This window comes from Bombus pascuorum, chromosome 13, assembly GCF_905332965.1.
Source record: "Bombus pascuorum chromosome 13, iyBomPasc1.1, whole genome shotgun sequence".
Taxonomy (NCBI): Eukaryota; Metazoa; Arthropoda; class Insecta; order Hymenoptera; family Apidae; genus Bombus; species Bombus pascuorum.
In genome coordinates this window covers 1,332,388-1,357,803 of record NC_083500.1, presented here as the reverse complement: position 1 = coordinate 1,357,803, position 25,416 = coordinate 1,332,388, and the positions used below count along the sequence as shown (strand labels likewise).

The following is a 25,416-nucleotide window of genomic DNA, read 5'->3' as shown; positions in this document are numbered from 1 at the left end:
TCAACTAAGTTGATTTCATCTAACACTTTGTAAGAAAAGAAATATAAAGTTTTACGAAAAGTCCTATAAGAAGAAGTCATAAAATGAAAGGAATCGAAGTAACTCGAAGGCAACTTAAACATCTACGCTGTCAATCGAATTCTCAAAGTTGAAACACGAATTGAAACATGTCAGTAAAGTTCGTAACGATCGCTATTGTCAGTAACAAATCTCTCTACCATTGAACGTAGTGATACACTTCACTTAACAATCGGGTCGTGAAATGGAAGGCTATGGAAAATAGCGATTTTTTTTCACTCCCTTTTGAAATCTTTTTTTTTTTCAAATCGTTATTGAAATAGCGTTATGACTGTTCGCGACGAATATTGTTGACAGTAACAAATATTCTGATATTGGATGTAGCGGTAGCACTTCAGCTAACAACTGGGTCGTGAAGTGAAAGAGTAGGGAAGATTGTGATTCCTTTCGTTTGAATATTTTAGAATAGGTACAAAACAGCCGCGGATGAGTATCTGTTTCCAATAAAATGAGATATTATCGCGTTTGTTTCACATTAAGCACTCTTGGTCTTCGATTTCGTTTCTTTTAATATAAGAAATTATATTATATTATATTATATAAGAAATTCTATATATATATATATTTTACATATATCAATGAAATGTTTATTTTTGCCTTTTCAAACGAAAGTTGTGATAAAGATCTAATTCAATTTTGAGAAATATTGACACGAAAACGCATTGTATAAATATTACCATTAAAAAATAGTGACAGATAATATTGGAAACTATGTATATATATAATAGACATATCGATGAATCGTGTTTTAAATTTTTAATTTTACTGGCGATATTTATGCGAATAATTAAAATTTCGTATTTATTGATTTTATAGAAGAAGATGGTGAGTACTAATTTTAATTATTAATTTTACTTCAAACGTATAACAGATCAAATATTTTATATATTGTACTCAAACAGCTATAAATAAAACATTCAATAGCCTGGTATTCCCGATATATCATGTATTGGTTAAAACAAGTAAAAATATTTGAGGAATATACATAGCCCATGTTATTCTATGTCCAAAATCAATTGACCTCTCGAGACTACTCAACTATGAATAACGTCACAAGTGGCCTTTTCTTTCCTAATTTCAATACACACTTCAACTATGTATAACCTAATGTGTTATAGACACAGAGCATGTGCCTATGAATTCAAGTTTTCAATATCTAAAATAAACGATACTGAAAGATGCTTAGATACAAAGAAGCAATAGTTAATGTAAAGTATAATAGTTTAAATATTCAGAAAAAATTTCCATATTAGATAGAGAAAAGTAGACATGCATATTTATCTTCCACGAACAACAGGAAAGATAACCTTGTATAATTCGTTCTGGGAGTCATAATTTCAGGACAAAACCTTTTTGTTCATTAACAACCGTCACTTGACTGAAATGCAAGCTGCGCGAGGATGGGGACAGCCGGGAAACATGTAACAGCGAGAATAGTTTAAGGTAACGACGCGTTTCCATGAAACGCAGCCACGTTAATATTTACCAGCTCAAAGAAATATGCGCATATCGTTAATTTTAGGTGCAACGAAGTAGACGAGTAGTAATGCTCGCTGAAGCAGGGATCAAAGAAACACGGTCGCGCGCATGCCTAGGAATTTCAAAAGGGAACGAGAATTCATTGAAAGAGAGATGGCACACCGCGCTTAGAGCGCGAACAAAAAATGGAAATGTACGAAATGCGTTGCGTAGAGATGCAATTTCCAGTTATTTTCGGGATCAATAGCCGCTCCAAGCCGAACCACTCGTGAATTACACGTAAATCGATTCAACGATAACAGAAATTGAAGAATAGGTTTCGTTAATCGATTATTAAAATCGCTGTATTGTCACTTTACGATGTTTTGAGAAGAACTAAGCATGGAATTAACATAGAATTTACGTGGCTAATATTTCTGCGTCATCTAATATTAATATAGCCGTTTAAACTTAGGTTTCGGACATAACATTTCCAACGATTGCAAGCACTCTGGTACAATAATCGTCCAAAATTAGCTTCAGGTGCTCGAATTAATGTACCAATTAGAAGCGTTTCAGGGGCACTAGTCGGCTGCGTGAGGTCGGATGTAATTCTTTAATGTTGCACGAACTCCTCGTAACATGAGGTCTTAGAATTAGTTAAGCCCGAAATGGCTCATATTGCTGGCGTCAGACTATCGAACAAAGTTACCTGCTGAATCATCAACGGCTTAAAGTTTCCCTTCTCAGCACTAATTAACCCGCTCTTTTCCCCGGTTTGCTGCCGTGAAATTTAATTTTCAACGAACAATAATCATAAATATTGGGATCGAGAGGACCTAGGTTCGTTGCGCTGCTGCGAATTCGTTCAATTCTAACGGGCCAATTAAAGAAACCTGCACACGCCTCAAGCCAAATTAAATTTAATTAACGCGCTGCAGGATCGAGACATGATATTCACGTAGCTACAATGGAAGAGAGGAGAAGGGTACGATAGTGCCGATAATTTCATCGAATCTTCATGCCGACATTTTGTAATTTTCTATGGCAACGAGAGATTTATTTAATGAAAAAATTCTTCGAATTGTTCTCCACTTTGAAACACGTTAGGAAAGTAGAAAGCGAAAGACGTGAAGAGCAATTGAAATTGTTAGAAAGTTATGCGATATTGCCATGGAGGTGGAACTGGGATAGGATTCGAGAAAAGGAAATGGTGGATCTCAATCGAGATTTTTTGGAATATACAAATCTATTGATTCCACAAAAAGATACCATATTAACTGTTAATTTTGGCCACTAATTTACCATTAATTTATACGTTTAATAATATTCACACATTATTGATAGAAATCGATCAAAGTATTCAGATATTTGTGTGTAGCGGTGTATGTGTTGAAGCAAATATTTTTAAACCTAGCATAGTACGGCATAGCATAATTTATCTTAACTTAGCTTCCCAGTGGATTTACGATTTGAGGAAAGCTCTAAAAAATGTTAGAAATATAGAATTTCGATCACGTACCTGGGGATAGGTGTCCTCCTGATATGGAGTCCTGCGATGACATTCATCGTAGCACCTGCCGTCATATCCGCTGGGCGGCCGTGGATATGGATCCTGGACCGCAGCTGCAGCTGCACAGCAGTCCGGTATCTGCGCTTGGTAGGTCTCGTAGGGACACTTGTCAGGTTGGGCGGTAGTTCGCGGCGCCTGGTGCACTCGCTCCTGGGGCCCGGTCCCGTAACCGGTACCTCCGGAGTGATGCATCGTCCTCCCGTCGGTCCACTACTCAATCACTGCATCGTCGCGATCGCGTCCACAATCGACGCCACGTACCACGTCTGTGTCGCGAGCCGCTCTTCGTGCGGGTCCATCGTCACTTTTCTCGCCACCACACGTGTTCCCGCCTCGCCAATTTGATTTAGCCCAGGCCTAACGTCGACCTGAATAGATACAGGGTGAGACAGGGCAGAACTGTCTCACCCTGGTCTAGTGACCTACACTATTCAAGGTTTTCTTTTGGATTCATATGGGGAAAGGTCTCGGAGAGCCCAATTAGTCGGAGGATAATGATTTGTTATTATGGAAATGCTGGTTGACCTGGGAAATAGAAAATCCATTCAATTGATTTACCATCCACCTGATTTTAACTGATTTTAACTTTATCGTAACCTATCGACGAACTTCTGCTTCACTTTTATAGATTCCAAGCGAAGATTTTCTATTATTTCACATACTCATTCGGATAGATACATCAAATTCGAGAACAAAGCTGTAGATTCGAAGAAGACTTCTCGCGATGTCCAATTATAGTTTATATAATATATATACACGAAAGTATTGGTTTCCAACGGCTTGGTTGGTACGATCGTTCGATTCCAATTTACCACAGGTTATTCCTCGTACGAGGCCATTATTTTCTTCCACATTTCTTACACAGAATGTTCTGGAAATCTCTCGACTTCTCTTTTCCACCTTTCTTCTCTCTCTCTCTCTCACTCTCTCTCCCCCTCTCTCCCCGTGAATCTGAAAACGTCTCGGTGAAGTGATATCGATAGATAAAAGCTTGATTCGTTCAATCGAACGATCGAACAATTTCCTGGAAGCAAGGAACTCGGCACAAATACCTCTAAAAGATATCCGTAGCTATTCAGGGTAAGTACGTATGTTGCAAAAAGGAGGAGGAAGGTGCAATTTCGAACAACGCCTCTCGAGCAATGTGGTTGAAACGTTCGGAGCAATTATCTTTCACGGTTATGTCGTTTCACAGGGTGTTTTAAATTTTCAATCCATCTTTAATTACCGCACGACTAGCTCGCGTATCTCGTTACCATGAGCATTTTGGCACGAAAATCCCACAACGAAAAATACTTAAGGGGAAATATCGCGTACGAGGAATCGTATCCGTGCTGAATAAAATCGCGTTCTCAGTATGATTCAAGAGTATGTGTTCTGCTCTTATTTTTCCTTTTTTAGCTTAGTAATAGCGGTATTATTCTTGTTTCTATTGTAGAGTGGCTATAAAAAGTACTGGTACGGTACATAATACAATAGTAAGTACGTAATTCTTAGGAGAAATTTTAGAAACAGATTTAGATTAATTGTCGATATCTACTGGATGATACATATCTTATTCCAAATTCCCTTCCTTTAATTGGACTTATAAAAAGATGATTTTGCATAAACACGCCATAGTCATCATTCTCTGAAAGGCGTCACCATCTACGCTGAAACAGTCAAAATCTCGCGATTCCACGGGTTCTGAAGTTCGCCCTCAAATTATTCCACGCGATCAATCCTCATCAACCGAATCATCAATCTTCAAACGTTGGGGGAAGGAAGCGAAATCTCCGCTCGTTTCCCTTTCCGTGTCTCTCGTCAAGACACGCATGTACACACGCGCGTGTCCACGATCTACCTGGTCGTTTCTCTACATGATTCGACCACGAATTCCCAGCCCAGCCTCGAGTTTGTTACGCTAGACGAAATCCTTTGTTTCAAACCGTCCTTTTGCTCGCCATTTCGACTCGACGTCCTCGGAACGCCACTTCCGGTGTACGTGCTCGTATTCCATAGGTTTCGCTTCCCCTTATTCTCTACGTGTCGCTGACTTCTTTTCCCTCGAATGGCGGATACTTTGTATCCCGTGGAAAAGCAAGCTTTTCGATCATCATTCGGCTAGTAAAAAGGTAAAGAAAGAATGACGACGCTGAATCTTGACCAGGAAGTGGATGGGACTTTAATTTTTGGCTTTTTATGTTTGTGGGTGAACGTGACGCGTGCGTTACAATAAAGCTAATTTTAGAATTCTAACTTTTACGATAGTTAGACGACATATTTGTGATTTTTTCTGGTCAAGTTAGATTTGGCTGAATGATTGGATATTTAAATTTAAAGGTTATGCGTGATATTGAATTGAAGTTTCGAGAAAACGTTTTTACGCAGCAATGTAATAATATTAATTAAGCCAATATCATTAGATAGGTAAATTAATAATGATTGCGGAATCTATATCTCACAGAACTACCAAACTAACCCAATTGTTCCTACAATACCCAGAAGCATCTATTCTCGAATATCACCACGAAACTACGGGCATTGCTGACAATTTTAATTAAAGCTGCCTAAAGCTCTCACAAAGAGGCAACCTGCGAGGCTGTTAAATCCATAATTCCACGATCTAAGAGAGGGTCGACTTGCTCCCTCCTTTCAGCCATCTATTTCCCCTTTGCTGTTCCTTCGTGGACTCTACTCCTTGATCAGAAGGCTTGCTACGAAGGAAAAAGCTCTTCCATGCTTCCAATGATCAGAAAGGTCGAGTGTAGTCGGTGAAATGCAAGGAACGCAAAGAAAGAAAACAAAGAACGAGCCAAGAGAGGGAATAAAAACAGAATCGAGCTAAGAACTCGTCGGTATGATTTCCTTGACGTTAGCATGCTGTTTTATTCATCACCGTAGTCATCTAGATAAGATAAGATTGGTCAGCTTCAGTCTCAAGTTAGCAAGGTTATCCTGTGGACACTCGATGAACAAAGTTTTCGTTTAATTATCTCTGGTCTGATATCGAAGACAAATTCAGAAACTGAAATGGCAAACTACGTAAGTGCCAGAAGAGGAGATCTCCTTCATCTCGGTGTTATACATTTTTAGTATCTGCCTCTTCTCTTATCAAGTAGAATTGTATTTTTAAGAACTGCACGTTAATTGGCATAGGTAAAGCTTGCAAATAAATTTCTCATTTGTCTCATTCCCATTCTGGAGTGAAATTAAATAATAAATGTTGGCAGTTAATGAGCTAAATGAAAGTAATTACATAGAATACCGAGATAATTAAGACTGCAAGGTATATTTCTCACTTCGCCTAGGCTTTTGATAATGGACCACCAACTTTAGCGTTCCTTCATTTTCATAATTCTCAATTGAATTTACCGAGGTACAGCTTCTAAATGAAGAGGCTTTATTTAGTTACATTTAATTCTTACAGCAACTGTATTCGCTTCTCCACACTTTCTCGCCTCCTTCTCATTGAGTTACTTTGAACACCACAATTCCTCGATTTTCACAATATCAGTTGTTCGCTACTTATTTAGCGTAAATACTAAGTTTTATAATGTAAATACACATTTTCACGAATGTAATTAAGGAAATGGTATCTACATCAGTAGTCTAATTAATACATATATTTCTATAAATAAACGATTATTTATTATTTACTTATTGGCAACATCAACGTTCATCAAAATACTTAACACACCTACCCTTGTTCCAACATTATTAATGACATTTTTTTCATTGTGAATTCTCCCAAAATTTTCAAAATTCTACGAAACCTTCAATATAAAAAAGAATAAGTTCTTGATGAAACAAATATTTTGCCAAACAGTAATCTTCGTTTCTACTTTAATGAAAACGCCTATTTCCTAAGTAATCATCTCGTTCATTTGGAAATTCCTACTTCGGTTTATCCAACAAGAGTTCTTCAATAAAGTGACACGCACTATTTACTCGGTGAAGAGCACCGACCCCAATTTAAATATCCCGAGGAATACCGTGAAACGCTGCGGTCCTTCGGCTCCCTCGCATCGAACGACTTCGAAACACGCAATTTCTCGCATTGCCGCCGCGCCGAACGACAAATACTTCGCCCGGCGGATTCCCGGGGGCCGTTTACACGCGGGAATTATCAGTCGTTGGCGCGAAATAAAGGTGAAGTCGCGCTCAAACGCGCAATACTCTTCCAGTTAGTCGACGAGACTGCCGTCAGATCGGCTAGATAATTTTCTCTCTGGCTGGATGTGAAAACGCGGCTCGGTGGAGCGAGCCGAGGCGTCCTTCGTCGCGCTTCCACGTTTTCTCCAGTTTTCTCGACGTACCGTTCGTCTTTTCGTCGGGCGGCGATCATCAATCTTGGACAGTAAGGGGTAACACGTTCATCTCCCAATTACGTCGTTCTTCCTTCCGGGAGAAAGGATTTGCATCCCGGAAGAACATGCCGCCAATGCGATGTCTCCCCGATAAATCGACTTCTTGGACGTGCACTTTCTCGACATACTTCCCTTGTATGGAGATAAACTCGCTGATGACGGAGCTCCGCGAACCATAGTTTCTTATTTTTGTCAGATGCTTCTCATTAGTTATTCGTTGGCTTTTTGGGAAGGTTATTGCCACGAATTTTATCACACAATTAGTTTGAATTTATCACTTTAATAGCATTGAAAGATTATGTGAAAAACATGAGATGAAATATTAATATTATAAAATAGAAAATTTTTATCATATGTTATATTGTCGGTAGCTTTACATTTTATGCTATGTATAATATAATACATAATATTATATATTAGGTTGTCCGAAAAGTTTCTTTCCTTTCATAAGATGATAATTGAAGAACAATAATTTTTATTTTATATTATTTTATTGAATTAGGTGTGATCCGTTTCGTACTATTTCTATTATTATGTTTGTGCATAATTCAATGAACTAATACAAAACAAAAATCATTGTGCGTCTATTATTTCCTTATAAAACGAAAGAAACATTTCGGACAACCTAATATTATTATAAAAAAAATATATATATATACATAAATATATAAATATATGTATAAATTATATACAATATAAATAGTATAAATATAGTATAAATTATATATAACATTTATGAAATATATATATGTATATATATTTCAAAATTATTTTCGATTATTCCTGTTTTTTCTGTATATTTTGTCATATATTAATTTTGGCTTTATAAGAATTAATTTAACTTTTTAATATATACATATATTTTATATTTTGGTACAATCGACATCACGTAAATATTGTGCACAGTTAATAGAAAACAACGGAGCTCAGACTATGACATAGAAGATTCGATGGAGGAAATCCCTCCCCCTTCTGAGTACAGGTATTTCCTCGTCATCGGCGGCTGTTTCTTTGAAAATGCGAGGCACATATCTCGCAATGCTTAGGGTGGTCTCTCCATCAAAGAATTACGACCTGGTTCTGCACAAGCGTACACTTAAGAGTGGAAATCCTCGATTTCAAAGAGATAGAGGCGTCGAGAAAAGAGGAGAGGAAAGGAGACTCGTCCCTCTTTGTCTCGGGAGAGGATGATAAGGGTACAGGAACAAGGAGACCCTCTTTCGAAGGATCGTCATCCAGTTTTCACCAACATTGCGTACGAGTAAGATTGCGTCGTTGTCGTGTCAAAATGTTGATGTTTTTTTTCCGCTGTTTAAACTTCCTGTACTATTTTTCTCACTATTTTCGTCATTATTTCTGCATTGTGTGAATATGTTTTTTTTAAAGATTGTACGTTGAAACAAAATTTCTAAATCAACAAATCAAACTTGAAGGGAATGAGAATACATACGATACACATTCCACTATAAAGCACATTCTTTCCAAAAACTTCAACAACAATGGCGACACGAACTTTCCTGTGCGACGCGTAGTTTTCCATAAACATACGTTTTCGACAAAGATCCTGGTCCGCTTCTCGCAATCGAGTATCCTGAAGCAACTCTAACACCATAAACTCCGTGAAAGTCAATTAAATCACAGTATTGCATCCCCGGTTTCGAGCACATCCTTTATCTAGACCTAGAGGATCCAAGACACCGTGTACGCTTCCCTGTCTCTCCTCTCCTTCTCGACAATAGCGATCTCTCTCCTGCTAAGAATCACCCTCTTTTTCCCTCCTTTCACCCTCACACACGCAAACCACGTAAGATGTCTCTCCCTGGTCGGAAAAAGACTACATTTCTGGAAGTCCTTGGATAACTTTCTCATTCCCCTTCCGGCTCACCTATTTCTCCATTCTCGTGATGCTTGCGTATCATGGAGCGTGCAACAAACGTCCGTGAAACTCTTCCTAGAAACTTTTCGCCGGACTATCCTCACGAGGACGTCGGATTCTGCTTAGCAAACGCGAGCAACGCTCGTTCGTAGGTGTGTTTTTCTTCTTTTCCGTGCTCGCGAATGGATGATAACTGCGAAACTGGCAAGGAAAAGTTTCTTCGAAAACTTTGTAACGGGTTGGCGATTTTTTTGTTTGAGTGGTCGCGCTGGGTAGCCTCGATGGATGAACGAACTGGGCATTGAAGTTTCTATATCTCTGTCGAATTTAATAACTTGACAAACGTATTGCGTAGGTTTTAAGTTGTAGACATTGAAAGATTGATCGTTAATTATCATAATTTAGTTTTTGATTATTATGTAATTTAGATATTGTGCGGTCGATGTACTCGATTTCATCTTACGTGTGCTTGAAAGGTGATAGTTTTGATTGTCATTTATCATTTGTCAATTTTTAAGCGTATTTTAGTGAATTTACTTTTTATGAATCTTCTGACAAAGGTTCGTGTAAAATATACTTTCGATAACAAAATATCTTTGCATTTGGATTTTAGAAGAGACAAGAACATGTAATTTTTCTTAAATAGGTATTTTCTAAAACAGTTTTAATGTAATTCTCAAGTTAAAGACTAATTATAGAAATTCTAGGAGAATTGGTACGTCAAAAATTCTTATCATTCGTAAATGTACTCGATTCTTTATTTTTGTAGTTCAGTAGCAAAAAGTATTTTTAAGTATTTTTGTATTTCCAAAGGAACGTACAAATGAATGAATTCTGTTAAAAGCCGAAGAAAAATACCTATATAATAATAAATAAGATATTATAAGAATAGTGAGGAAACATATTCAAACTTTTGAGTAGCTTCAAGGTCTGTGTAAATTCACCAGGTTCCTTTGGTTCCCTTACTATCGTGGAAATTGTAGCCCGAATATACGTGGGGAACGTGTCCTTTCGATATCCTTACAAGATCTTTACGAGTCTTTTTACAAGTGTCTGGATAGAGGAGCAGCTCTCATATAAATGCACATTCAAATCTGCTGTTTATTGAATTTATGTTTCTTCTGCTGCATTGCTATCCTGCATTTTTTAAATAACTGAAGAACTTTGCAACAGGTAATTTTCAAGTACGTAATTATTTCTCCATTCAGCATAAATTTATATTTCTTATTTTGCTTTTTTAAAAACAGAAAATATCTTCCAAGTGTCCAGAGAACATCCACTTCGTCAGTCAGTTTTACATCCAATCTTTCAAAGAATCCTCTTTCTGGCTTAATGAGAGATTTTCAAAATCTTCTCCATCTTCTTTTCTCCCACTATAAAAATTCCTCGCGGAGACGCATTCGTCTTTCCATGTCTGCCGGATCGTCGATAGCAAAAATCGCTGAGGAAGAGCTTCGTCCGAGGAGTTTTAGCAGGAACCCTCGTAAAGTTCTAAGAGTCGGATTTAGCTTAACGAAGCCTCGCGATATTCAGACCGCGGTCGCTCGTAAATTTTTCCAGGACAGATAAAGCTCGCCAGACGAGTTAACCAGAGAAATGCTCGGTAACTCGTATTTATCTCGTTGGATACCGCAAATTTTTTCGAGAACAACGGCGTGAATTTTTAAGTTCTGGCCACCCTGTATGCCATTCACCGATTACTCGCTGCTAGTCAGCTCGCAGATTTGTGCAAACTCCGTGCTTCTTCATGCATAAATGGAGATAGAATAAAATTATTTGAGAATCTTGCAACGGAGTGTAACTGTTGTAGCCTCATTTACCATTACAAAATTGTAATGATCGAAACTTACAAATTAGTATATTAATAAGTATATGTATATATAAAATCAGTAATTCCACTTCTAGTAATATTTAGAAAGAATCTTTATCATATTAGCAGCAAATTCTGTTATCCCAATGCCAAAATCGTTCCTTCCCAAAATTTGAACGAATCTTATTTTCGTAAAAAAAAAGGTCGAGCTTGATACAAATTTAAATCACCCGAAATTCATTCACGCAGGTAGATCGACTGGCGTAAAACAGGCGATAAAAGATACTCGAGAGAGGCGGGGAAAGTTACCAGCGCAAAAATAAAATTACTTTTACGAGCGACACTGGCCCCCGTAGGTCGGCCATAAACGTAGATACTCGTGCGCCGCGCCTTTGCCGAATCCCTGTGAAATTTTTTAATAAAAGAAATCTTGCCGTAGCACCCGGGAAAATTTATCGCCACGGAAATAATTTTTGCTCGAGATTCGCTGGGCTAGACGCGAGTACGAAATGAAGTCCGCGAACGCAACGAAACGGACACGTGATGCGCCATGGAGAGATATAAATTTCGCTTCTTGACAAGACACAAAACAATGTGACCGTGTGGTTGTTGTACGGTCACCGAGTTATTTTATTAACCTTCTATTTATCAAGTCTATGTCTAGCGTTTGTTTTCTCACCCTTTGTCCAACATTTGCCCAGTCACGATTCTTCCTTATACGAGTCTGTCAACATTGACTTTCATAAATCGTCCCATAGGGAATGATTATGGTCGTCAACGGGATGACACATCCCTCTTTCTTTCTCTCTCTCTTCGTTCTGGAATTTCTTCGCCGTTACCTTAGAGAAGCGAAGTAAGTTCTGATATCGCGAATCATTAACATGGCTTCCGTTTTTAGGAACATTTAATATTAGTCGTGTGACATTTATCTTCATTTATTCAATTTATTGTATTTGCGCTAGATCTGATGTCAAGAACGAACACAGAAAAGGAAGCCATTTTGGGGGTCGAAAATACGCTCTAAAGCGTTGCTCGAGTAAAGGATCGCGGAGATTATCGGTGGACTCATCTAGCTTGTCGAAGGATATAGATCCCTTGCAGCAACATAAATCCTGTATCCTGCCGGAACACGGTGCCAGCAGGGTGCGGCTATCGGCTTATTCCATCGTTCTTGTGTTTATCGAGCTGGCGTTTACCCTTTCACGCTCTCCATTTCTTTCTTACCCCCTCCCTCATCACAGCTTTTCTTCCTGTTTCTCCCTCTCACTCTCTTTCTCTCTCTCTCCTTTAGAGCCCTACGCCTTAGCTTTCTTTGAGCTATTCATCGAATTGCTCAATAAGGTTTCGCAGTTGAACCTTCAGGTCAAAGGTATTCGTCGAAGGCTTCATAGTGCAACGACCTCACCTTGCATGGACATAAGCTCATTCTTTTTATTTTCCTTTTTCTCTTCGTCATTTTTCTCATGCTTTCTTATTGCTCTTTCAATGTGGGTCCGTGAAAGACGATTATTTTTTCTTTCTTTCACTATAATTTCGCCAATAGTCATGGAACTGATATTCTTCTCGAAGAAGTCATTTGGAGATACTCTTTATTGTCCTTTATCATTTTGAAAGTCAGAAATTACGAGTTTATTTTACCTGCGTTAGGTAGGAACTTTTAGGTTGAAGTTGTGGTAATGGAGATTGTAAGATTCTTTTGTGATTTTGGGATTATATGAAATCGAACCAAGACTATTGGTACCCTTGCACTCGGGATTGGAACTTGGGGTTAATCAGTATACTTCAAGTTTTAGCCATTTAACTATTTTAACTTCTTAATTATAAAACTACCGTAATAACATTAAAATGGCATTAAAAAGCAGTCTCAAGTTTCACCAGATTCTCTCCTTTCTATACTTCGTTATTCATGAGAAAATTTTCCAGCGGGCATCATAAAATCGTGAAATCTCTTATATTTTCTTAAAATTTATTCAAATATTACAATGAGTGTTCCATAGAGTAGTGGCCGATTGGCGATTAGGAATCTCGTCATACGATGATGGCTGGTAGAGCCGGCGACGAACAGCTCGTTCCATTTCCTGATATAACGACCTCGAGGGGTCGATCAGACCGTAAGCCCCCATCGTCGATGTTCGACGAGCTTCCGACGAGCTTCCACGTCTCAGAAACGAGACGAAGGAAGGGTATTTCCACGTGACCTACAGCCGCTTCCTCGCGCTACGTGCAACTCGAACGCCTCGATACCTATCACAGTTCTCGCGCGGATTTTCCGCCTGATAGCCTTGAATTCCATCGAAAGGTCAACGATATTTTTCCGTTTGCTTCCCACGTTTCTTATTCTTTGTTTCTCTGTCTTTTATTTTTCTCTCGATGTAGGATTCATGATATTTACGTGAGAACTTGATACGTATCGTGTAAGGAAGTAAAGAAGGCGTAAATAGGTTACATTTTTGAAATTGTGACTTTATGAAGACAGGAAGAGTAATGTTTTAGCGATTTGATCACTGTATTATTTCTTGTAGGTACATGCAGTGATATTTGATACTATGTATAAAGCATAATCGTCAGCAGAATCGTTTAATTTATTTTACATAAAATCATTGTTTCGTAAGCAGGATTCAAACTATACATGTTATCTGATGCGTAAAATTGCATTTATAGGAGGTTGACAAAGGATCGTATTGATAGATCATCGATTGAATAGTTCATTGATGACAGATTATTAGGTGTCGGATTATCGAGATTCTATTGTTTAGACCATAACAAGCGCCGCAAATGAATAGTGATTTAGACGAGCTGAACGCCGATGTGTACGTCCATTCAAGATAAGTTATGGCATATTGCATTAAGATCTGAATTATCTGAATTAATTGGAGCCCGTTGTGCAAACAAATTAATAAGTAAAATCTACAAACAGAAATATTATTCATAATTATAATTGAGGAAGAAACTCGATCATCGTATTTTGGAATAATTAAGTAATTATACAATTTATCAAAGTATTTTCTTTGATCAAATTTTGTTTAATTAAAAATATCTTTTCGTGTACGTAATTAATTTTTGTATAACGAGCAGCAAGATATTCAAAGAAGCCGATTTATCGCACGTACATTCCTGCACGTGTTTACAGTGTACAAGTGTTTACATGTCTAAGGAAGGTTTGTCACGTGTAATGCCATTCGTTTTTCGCTCGCAACGATTCGATGCAGTTTCATTGTTAATTAGACAACTTCAAGCTTCTTGAGTAATTGGATAAGTTTACGAGTTGCCGGTATAGCGGGAGAATGTGACAATTTTCCTCGTATTCCTGTTTATATAGAAATTGATTAAATAAAATAAGTTTAAAATAATTGATTTTCATATCTAACACCAACGTTACTTATTTCTTTGTTTCATAGTCTAATTATTTTCAAAAAATGAACTTTATAAGAGAGTTTAACTTTTAAGAGAGGGATATTATTATAATTAATATAACAAGATTCCGTCGTAATTTCGTATTTTTATTATAACTTCTAAATAAGTTATTTAAAAGTCTATGTTTATAAAACATTTTTTTTCTTAACTTTACTTACAGAATATGCTAATATTATTTTACCGAGAAAATTGGGATGCTCCGTATAAATATTTCTATAGAAATATTAGACTCGAGTAAAATTCTCAGATATTTAGTTCTTCTTATACATCTGTAAAGATATAATCCGCGACAAAAGAATAGCACATCCTGCAATCTGTTAATTCTTATATCGAAAATTATAAAAATTTAATTTTGAATACATATATACGTTTTGTACATATATCACTTTCTGCCACGTAGATATGAAGGTGTTAATATGAGATTCGTTTATCTGTAAAAATGGAAATATTATAAAAAACCATTGATAGCTAATTTTTGCAGAGGTGCTAGAATTTCGTATAATTGAAATGACTCGCCTTGGCATTGATAAAAAGATCTTTTGATTTTTTTATTTATTTGTTCTCATTCTAATAAAATGTATTCGGTCAATTCATTTATGCTATTGAATTGTCTGCCTTTACCATAAACAGCTCTAGCAAGTTTTCTATTATATATATATATATTATATATATTATATATATATTATATATATATATATATATCAGTGGAATGTGCCATTTCAAAAGTGCAACATTATTACTCTTAACATATGTTTTTACCAGCTTTGCACTCTTACTACCATGTGAACCGCCATGTTATCCTGTTGAAATATAAATTACTCCTCAGAGATTCCTGTTATATATGTTCCAATTTGTGCCAAAATTAATTCTAAATACTTTTTGCTATTCAGTTTACCCTGGATAAATTTTGTATTTGTTCCGCCATGAAAGCCAATATCGACCCGCATCGTCACTACCCCGTCTCCATCTGACGACAGCTCAAAATTTTTGTTTCCTTTCGCATATCATGATAACAATAATTCCACTCGCCAGAGCTTTCCAAATTAAATTTCTTTTCATGAATAAACGACACTTTTCTGCATTTCTTTTTCCAGTGCACGTGTTCTTCCACAAACTGCAATTTTGTCTTCTCATGTGCCTCTGTTAGAGGAGATTTCCTTTGCAGTTTCTTTCGCTGTAAATGCTTACATTGTTTCAGGATACGTTGGACATTTCTGATATTCGTTTTCAGCAGCTTCAGCAATCTCCCTTGCAGTTATCGATGAATTCTATGCTACTCTTGAAATAGCACACTTTTCTCGTACTGTTAAAACTTTAGGTTTTAGTAGTAAAACCTAAGTAGTATTTAGTAATAGTTTTAGAAGTAAAACATCTATGATGTTTCCTTCGGCCGTAATTTTGTGCATCACAAGGGAAATTAACAACAACTTTTCTACTTCTGCCGACAGCTTTAGTAATTATCTTTGTTTTTCGTATTTATAATATATACGATCATAAATACGATTATAAATAAATAGTAATATTCACGATTATTCGTAATTATCTTAAAATAGAAATTTTCCTTTTGATAATATTAAAATCGTTTACATTTCCCGATCTGTTGGTTTTTTCCACATCTTACCTTCTACAAATTACGTATAATATCTCACTACACTATATATATTCTAAACTATCACTCACTGACACTTGCTTGTGTTCAACTGAGAAAGTGAGAATATACAACGTGCACTATCATTTTGTCGGGCTAATTTTGCACAATGCAAATAGAACAATGCACAATACAATAAAGAGCTACGCATTTCTACACTCGTTCTATTACAAGCTTCACAGGGTATGCTATTTTTTTATCGCAACTTGTAAGTATTTTGATCATCTTTCAAGTAATCTCACTTTAATACTTGCTTGAAATTGTTATGTAACTTATATCATTGAGACAATGTGAATATATTTCAGATACGTAATTTAAGAAACAAATAATGAATATAATTAGATAAAGATATTTGCAGATTTTTATTGAAAATAATCTTTTTCTTTGTTCCTCGTCATTTTTAATAAAATAATTCGTAATTATACTATATTGGATAATGTGCAGTTTTAAAATGTTATCAGACGATGATAAAAAGAATCAAATCAATTAGAGTGCATTAATACTATTAACACTATTCGCACTGTATTTCGTTGGGTTCCGCCCTAAATTCGAGGTATCGATTTCATCTTTCGTCTAACGATCACAGGTGGCTTCTTCAGGCGTCTCTAGCCTCTCGTTTCTCTCTCGAGCCGGTTGCATTGGCGAGTCAGCCGATTTTTGTGCGATTTCCACGCGCTAACGAGCCGCGAATCTCGGGTTTCCTGGAAAAACTCCGAGAAATATCGTAGTTAAAGATATCGTGGTGTGTGTGCTTAAGCGCGAGTGTAAAAGTCCGTAGGCTATTTCTTCCAGCCTTTCCTCCCTTCTTCTGTTCGTCGGTCACCAGGTCTTACACTTTTCCCTGTTGCCTTCTCTTGTTTTCCATCTCTTGGTTCTTGGCCTTCAGTTTCTCTTTCTTTAGAGCTCGCGTACGCCCTTTAAGTTTAAATTAGTGGCAACCCTATAATTGCTGGACCGACGGAAGATAATAGAAAAGAATATATGTATCGGTAGATAAATTGGAGGGCTATAATTCGTTTCATTCCTTTATTCTTAACTGAAAATCCTGTTTTCTGTTGTAGGAATATCATTTTGTTGAAATTAATAACAAAGGTTACTGTATGCATAATAATCGAATCAGGTCTTTTTATCTTTTTTATTTTAGCCGTTTTGATCTTCAGTTCATAGGATTCAAGAAGTTTTTAAACGTGTGTTGTGGTTAGTCTCAATCCGCTGAAGAGCTTAAATCGGGAATTAACTTCGAAAGTTCCAATAGGAACGATGGAAAAACAAATTAAAATCCAGACGATCTTTACCAAACATTTTCTTTGAAATTTGAAGCTTGGGTATACCTCTTCCTGTCTCTTCCTGTCATCACAATTTTATTAAAACGTTAACTTGAGATAGTTTCGCTATTTAAATTCATAAGTACTTATTGGGTCGTTCCACATCAAAGCAATAAATTCAGTAAATTCAGAATATAATCCAGTAGGAATTTTTACAAAATATATATCATATTAATGCTTAATAATATAGAGAGAAAAATATTCGGTCAATCGGATTACTCGACTGGGATTTGAATCCGGATTTTCCACTCGCCGAATGAGTAGTTTCTCCACACAGTTACCTAGACCGTCGGCGAATGTTTTCTCCCGAATTCTTATGTGTCATTAGACGGTTGCCTACAGTAATTAAGTAGTTCTTCGATATAAGAGATAATTGAACGATTAGTATTGATTAAATCATTTAAAATGTCAAACATAATTACATATATAATTCCCATAACACATAATGTTCGTAATTGCAATAATTTAACCCTTAGATTGTAAATGTTTTTACCCTAGTTTCAGTATCCTCAAACTGTAAACGTAAGTTTTTCGTGTCCGGCGCATTTTTCAACAGGCACTCAATTTGGATTTTTGCAAAAGTAAGCTTGTATTTTTAGGATAAGGAATTTACATGACGCGAATAACAACAAGCTCTAATTATCAGTACAAAGTAGTGTTATACAAAAGACAGAAGTAATCGTAATCGTAATACATCACAATCAATGATAATTAAAATATTAAACAGAGATAAATAAAAGAACATCTGTCTATAAATGAATCTTACCTCTGTTTCTTCGATATCTTCCAAGCGAAACTATACTTTGTTTTCTTTAACGATAGATATACATATTTAGCTTTGTACGTTTGGATTCTTTACAATTGAAGATACCGAAATACCAATTGATTCTAAAATTTTTAATTACATCGTGATAATAAAATAAAAATTCACATTCATATTTAAAGAGCTAAATGTAGTGACGCGTTTGAATGAAAATTCACCACCTTAAATTTAATTTCTTCATCGTATACGAACAATAAATATCGCCGCAAATATTTCGCTTGTAAAATGGAAAAATCAATATACATGTAGAACTGTTGCCCATCATACTCTTAATCAATAAATTAAAAGACAAAACGCGAGACCAGTCGGGAATTATGTATAAGGAACAACGTTATTCTTGTTCTCGTCGCTAAAACGTTCTGGCTGGAACTTCTCAGGCTCAGGAAAATAATACTTAAGATCGTGATGCAATGCGTAAACAGGAGACCATACAATGTTATCCAAATATACGATTAAATACTTATAACCGGGTTCCGCTGGAGGCAATTGGAACTTTCGCGTACAACCTGTTGATGAAAACCATCGGAGGATATTTTCGACAATGTCTGCGACGTCACCATTTCCATGTACTTCATTTTCACGAGAGCCTCGTACGAAATCAGCCCGTTTCCTTCTTCCATATATCGATCCACCTCCTCCCTTAGTTTCTCTTGAACGTCCGGATTAAGCGCCAACTCGTGGGCGATATAACACATCAAGATGGAGGACGTATTGAAACCAGCCAGAAAGAAGATGAACGCCTCTGAGCTGTGATATCATCGATAGTCGTCTGATGCTTGGCAGGCTTCTCCTTATCCATAGCCTGCATCAAAAGGTGAATCATGTTCGGTTACCTTATGGAAGAAGTTAGTAGCGTCGCGTGAAAAGAACGATAATTCTATCATTCTGATTGAACGTGGATTTACGCTCCCTATAAATTGACCGCTGTTGCAGCGCAATAGTGCGATTGTAATCAAGGACAACCCAGCGACGCCGAATTTTGTGGCATTAGTATAACTTTTTCCGTTTCTTAAATTGTACGCGTTTCCTTGTTTTATTGCCTGCGAATCGTTGGTTGGACACTTAAACATCGCATGCGATCACCTCATCATTTTGAAAAATGCCCTCTCCATCTCGAGAAAGTGTCAAATCAGAAAATTCAAGTGAGCAACTTGGCAACTTCAAACATCGTTCCTATCATCAGTCTGTAGTAGAACTTTATCGGGTAAACACGCAGTTCTTCTATCAAGTATACGCGCCTGTTCCTATTTTTTCCCGAACTGTCGTTAAACTTTAAAGAGACTCAATTGCATTAAGTTGCACTTCGAAGCAGTCGAGTAAAAGTTCGTGTGAACGATCTCTCGCACTGCAACAATCGCTATTACTTGATTTTGGATCGCTCTGCTGTGAATTTAAGAATAAGGAACAGAGAAAGCAATCAAGATACAACAAGACACTTCACAGACTTTGTATTTAGACAGATCAGTTTAAAAAGATTGAAATGAATTTAACCCTCGTACAAGGACTGTTTTTAAACTTTGATGCTCATTTACAACCATTCGAGATCACACAAGTAATAATGATTCTGGACATAGTCGTATTCAGGAACATTTCCCTATCTTTTAACGCTAATTTGGAGTTTCTAATGCTTTTAATTTTTACATAACATCTTACTTTCTAATCTAAAATCGTGCGTTTGTACAAAAATTGATGTTTTTCTGAAGACTGAGAATAGTGCAGAACAAAAAATAATTTTTTTTTGCTGAGCAGTAACAGGAGAATAGGTTAGATGAATTTTTCTGTATAATGTAGCATTTAAAATTACAGTTAGTTAATTTCCCTGTCTGCTTCATTTTCGCTTACTAGTTTTAACATCTAGTCAACATGATATCATTAGTTACAAATAATATTCGCGTAATATATGTGCACCTAACTTTTCAGCGGCAATCATCAGCGAGAAAGAAATGATTCTTGCTTCGTACCACCGGGAATGGATTACAATAATTCAATGAAACAATTAAATTTATTTGTTGTAGAAAATAAGGGAAAAATTTCTATCTCTAGAGAACGTGTGGTTACATTTTAATAGGTTTGGACAACTTCAAAGCCTGTAGTTCGCAAACTTGTGTAACTTAACCTAACTTCGGCAGAGACGAACTCCCTTTGCACATAATATCCGATAATCTCATGCTCACATAGCTAATAGCTCCTATAATAAGCGTCTATTTCGCTCACAGTCATAGTTTAAATATGCTAAATCTATCTGCACAATTAATTCACCACTTTAAAACTAGGTTAAATTAACCTACGATCTATTCGTATTTTGTTTATATGAATTTATAAGTATTCGTAAAATAATCATTTAATGTTGTTTTTTTTAGCTCGGTGACAGTATGGTGGAATATATTCATTGTATAGACTATATAGAGTATAGAGTAGAGTAAAGTAGGCATAGAATATATTATAATATACTCTAACATTTCTAAAACGGCTAGTACTTTGTCATTAAACATATATATGTTCCTAATCTTGAGAATCCTTTTGTAGAACAAATTTTCCATCCTGTTATTCATTTTTCCATCGTTATTTTTTATTGCATCTTATTAAATTAGAAAGTCCACTACGTTATATCGAAGTTATCTTTAACACGTAGCAAGAAAATGTATCAAAACTTTTCTAATTTTGGTTTTCAAGAATTGTCAGGGGAATAACTTCTTTATCTTAAAGTTCCAGCTCTTATAAATGTATCTTTTTTAGTGTGTTTGTAATTTTCTTTCAGTATACTGTACAAACTCCTTTGAGTTTGACTTTCCTCGTATTTATCAAATTGTTTCCTGCAGTTTGTATGCGAATGAAAGTTTGAATTAAATTTTTGTCAGACTGAATTGAAGAGATTTTGTAAAACTTTTCTTTGTACATCGAAACATCATGCAGTCTTTGTTGTAAAATATGCAAAAAAAAGTGTTCCTTACAACTTCTGCTCTTCTGTTTGCAATTTTTCTCGAACGCGATAATATTTTCTTTAGATCGACCTATCTCTTTACATTCTTTTTCGTACAGGATCAATGTAACATCTTCTTTTCTTGCAAAAGTAGGGCCTGTATGTTATTTTATTTCCTTAAGTACCTTCCCATTGCATGATCTCGTTCGATTCACCTAACCCCCACCGAGTCTCCAATTTCTACTTTCTTCCACCATTTCCTCCTCCAATAGTACCTATACCACCCACCACTGGAAAACAGCGTCAACACATCGCAATTAACCATCTCCCAGCGATTCAACCCCTTCCACACCCCCAGACAAGTGGCGCGAATCACTTTATATCCAATACCTCGTATACTTCTACCAGACTTAGAAACATCGACATTCACCCATACAACGACGCACACGCTGTCTACCATCGAGTCCCCAGTTCTCGGTCTGCCTTTCCGTAGTACTGGAGGGTTCTTTTTTCCCCCCTTTTACGAAGTCGCGAGGTTGCCTCGCATTCTATTAGCGTCTGGCATCGACTCAAAGGGCACCGTAATCGAAGATGCAGGCAGCTGGAGGAGTATCGAAGGTTGGGGGAGGGTGGGAATCGATTCTAATCGAATCATGCCAGCCTGCACGGATTATATCCTTCTCACGAGATTGGTCCGGTCGTGGTCAAAGGACATATCGCTGGTCGACAATCACTTAAGGCCCACTCTGGCTGGTTAGAGAGCCGACCAGCCACAAACGTGCCGTTGGCCTTCTTCCTTGGTGTCCAGGCAAATCGATCTTGATCTCACGGGTTCAGGAGAGAGTCTCTCCTTCCATATCTCCATATCTCCCTTTCTCCTTTTCTCCCTCCTCTCTCTCTTTTGGCTTTGGTCTCGATTCAATCTTCCAGATGAACATTGCGGTCGTCAAAGGAATTATCATTCTCCTCCCTTTCATTGATCGACCAAAACTCTTTGGTCGGCGAATACTTTGACCATGCCTCGCAAACGATATGATGCTAACTGCTCTCTGCAAACCTCCAACCGAGTTGTACGAGCTCGTTTGCAACGTTTTATGACTGTGGTGGTTGTTTCGTTGGTCATCGAGGTGTGGCTGCTAGATTGTTTGGTGCAATTAGGCGGCAAGCCTGATAGGGGGAGATCGTATTGCCCGATGCGAATCGACAGGTGTTGGGGGTTGGCCAGATGGCGGCTCGTATCGAGTCTCGGTAGCACGGAGGATGCAGTTTGTATTAATTGCAGCTGGGAATTTTTCCTATTGCGATTGTGATTTGATGTTGGTTTTGGTAGTAAAAGATACGCGTGGTGTTCGCGCAATTTGGAATTTGTAGTAATTTTAGATGGGAGTTTTTGGTATCGCAGCTATTATAGTAATATATATGCATTTTATAAAGTCATAATTATACGGAGTTTTATGCAGTTCATATACATTTCGAAGCATAACAATTACACCATAGTGTAATAATACACCAACTTTCGAATGTTCTGGAGTTCTATACAGTAATTTCTAAGTATTAACAATATCGTATAAAAGGGATTGGGCGACGTTATATGTAATGAAGAAAATTCCAAAGAGCATTTGAATTTGCAATTTGAATTTATTTGAAAATAATAATGAACAAAATATTTCTCTGGTGAGCATCTATATGTACCAATGTATTTACAACGTATAACAATTTATTAAATTACAACGAAATGATAAAATTATAATGTAAGTGGTCAAAATAAGTAATTTTAATAACAAGTATGAGATCCATCTTTATCTATTAATTCTGAGATGCGATTTGACATACTTTTAATTAAATTTTTCGGAATTCAAACTATTTGATTTTAGCATACAAAGTAATTTGATTTTACACTTCAGTAACAACTGTTTTTGACTACAACATTTTTGAAAGTTGATTGTTTGCATAAATATGCAGTACCATAATGCATCATAGATTTTCAATCAGACTTTTATCTGGGAAGTATGCAGATGTTTCAATAAATTCATGTTAAATCTTCCAAGTCATACTGTGGGTTCTCAGCTTTCATGCATTGGGACATTATATGGCTGATAAGTATTAAATTATTAAGTACTAAATTATTTTTCAAAATATCAATGTCAATCTCTGTACTTTTCATTTTTGAAATAGGGAAAGCAAATTGAAGCTTACCCCTGCAGCAGAATGAACGCCACATGATAAGTATTCCTCCACTGGAATTATGCTTAGAGAAGTACTTTTCTTCGTTATGAAGGTAAATAGTGAATTAAGTAAAGAATATTAAACATAAACTTAGCTCTTGATTTATTAATGTTCAAAATTAATTTACATTATTTCAATTTGTACTCATGTTTTTACGAATGTATTGAAACCTGACTATATTGTAGTGTTTTAATAACGTAGATGCAGGCATCATTTTTTGTTTTGTAATGTGCGGATTACGTTTAAGAACACGTTAAGCGGTCCAATCAGGAAGGTTGAGATCACATTCCTTCACGGTTTCTTTTTAATGTAACTTTTTAATGTACTGCGCGCAATTTTAACAATTTGTCTTTCAGTACGGCGAGATAACTTCTTCTTCTTGTTTTCTCCACGCGTAGTAGGACCACATAAAAATTTAGTACAACTTTATGAAATCGCTTGAGTTTACATGCGATTTCAACAATTCCCAATTTTTGTTCTTTGTATGCTAAAATCGCACCTTGTTCTTCTTCGGCGAGATAGCTATCGCGTAGCATTGTCTAAATTAATCGAAAAACTTTGTGCTCGCTAAACACTTTATAAAAGAGACATTTGAAAGAAGTTAAAAGTGAAGCTGGCGCTATTGTCTTGCTCCGATGATAAAACAGTTTTTGATTATATCTTGACATATGCACAGGCAACTTCGATGATTTTCGCTCGAAATCATCATTAGCATCAGCAACGCCCTTCCACATTATGCAAGTAACTTCTTCAAATTATTTTCTTAAAGTTCGAAAATGTTAAAAGTATCAGTGGTGCTATAGTTAGGCTCCAGTTGTACGCTTCAAAGCGTATGTGTCTGATCTATACTTTCTTCTGTTTCAATAAATCGAATTAAAATAATTTATATGTACATCAATATTCAAAGTGTATTTATGATTTATCGTATATTATACATTTTTATGTTATGAATCGTTATATCGAACTAAAAAGAGGAAAGTGAGAACTCTGATCGACAAATAGAAGAAAATCTCAGGATCTTAGGACATGTGTGAACTTCTATGAGAAAACGTGCCCAAGTGTCTATTGAAAGAAACGATAAGAGACAGATGGTACGTTTACTCAGGAACAAATCAAAAAGAATTATTTTTATATCCGTTATAAGAACATTTCCAATTGTTTGGACGAACGAATCGTATTTTGTATTTTTATCAAAGCTTTATTTATTTTACCATTTATTTTTCCTGCTCTCGCGGACATTCTGTTTCAATTTGGTTCTACTCAAACGCTATTTTCTTTCGCAGTGAAAACAAATTTATTGATTCTAGTAATTTATAGATGCTTAATTGAAACGTAACGTTTAGCCAAAATGAATTTTATAATATAGAAGTTTTTGCTACAATTGAAAATATAAAAAATCTTTTTTTTTCAATCAATACTCTACTAGTGTCCCTTAGAATCCACATACATGTATGTTATTTGAACAGTTTTTATATATCTAGGAAATAAAACTGTGGTAAAAAGAGCAATGATAATATAATTCAAAACAAACAATTCGATTAATTTCTCGTAGAATTTTCTTCTTTAAACTTTTCACCCTATCTTGTTGAAAATCACAATAAAAAGTTATGTTTCCCTTTCCTTCTTTCAATAATCTTCAATACCAAGGATATCTACATTCACTAAAAAGAACTTCCTCGTTCAACATATCACTCTGAAGCAATCAAACATTATTTACATAATTTTTAATCTAACTTTCCTGTCACTCGACAAGATAATTTGCGCGGTATGCAAATAAAAACGTTGCCCCATCGCTAAGTATTCTTATCAAGCCTTATCAAAGCAGAAAAAAACGTAGAAAAAACGTAGAAAAAGTGAAGATTCCCCACCCCACCCGCCATGAAACTTTCGCTGAAATTCAATTCCGAATTACCGGT

General features: G+C 36.2%; 2 protein-coding genes and 1 pseudogene across 6 annotated transcripts in view; 1 reads left to right on the top strand and 2 right to left on the bottom strand.

The window, feature by feature from the left end:
- Window positions 1-25,416, top strand: part of LOC132913464 (zwei Ig domain protein zig-8) — a 739,765-nt gene that overhangs the window by 668,679 nt on the left and 45,670 nt on the right. The gene's annotated exons all lie outside the window — the stretch shown is intronic.
- Window positions 1-25,416, bottom strand: part of LOC132913429 (dipeptidase 1-like) — a 145,385-nt gene that overhangs the window by 108,160 nt on the left and 11,809 nt on the right. For 4 of the 5 annotated variants that reach the window (XM_060971776.1, XM_060971777.1, XM_060971778.1 and 1 more), the window contains exon 2: window positions 3,059-3,477. In XM_060971776.1, the coding sequence (XP_060827759.1) occupies window positions 3,059-3,301 (243 nt within the window). In that variant the 5' untranslated portion in view covers window positions 3,302-3,477. Of the gene's footprint in view, window positions 1-3,058; window positions 3,478-3,921; window positions 4,684-25,416 lie in introns of those variants that run through there. The other variant, XM_060971779.1, reaches the window with a different exon arrangement.
- Window positions 16,511-19,109, bottom strand: LOC132913577 (cytochrome P450 9e2-like; annotated as a pseudogene).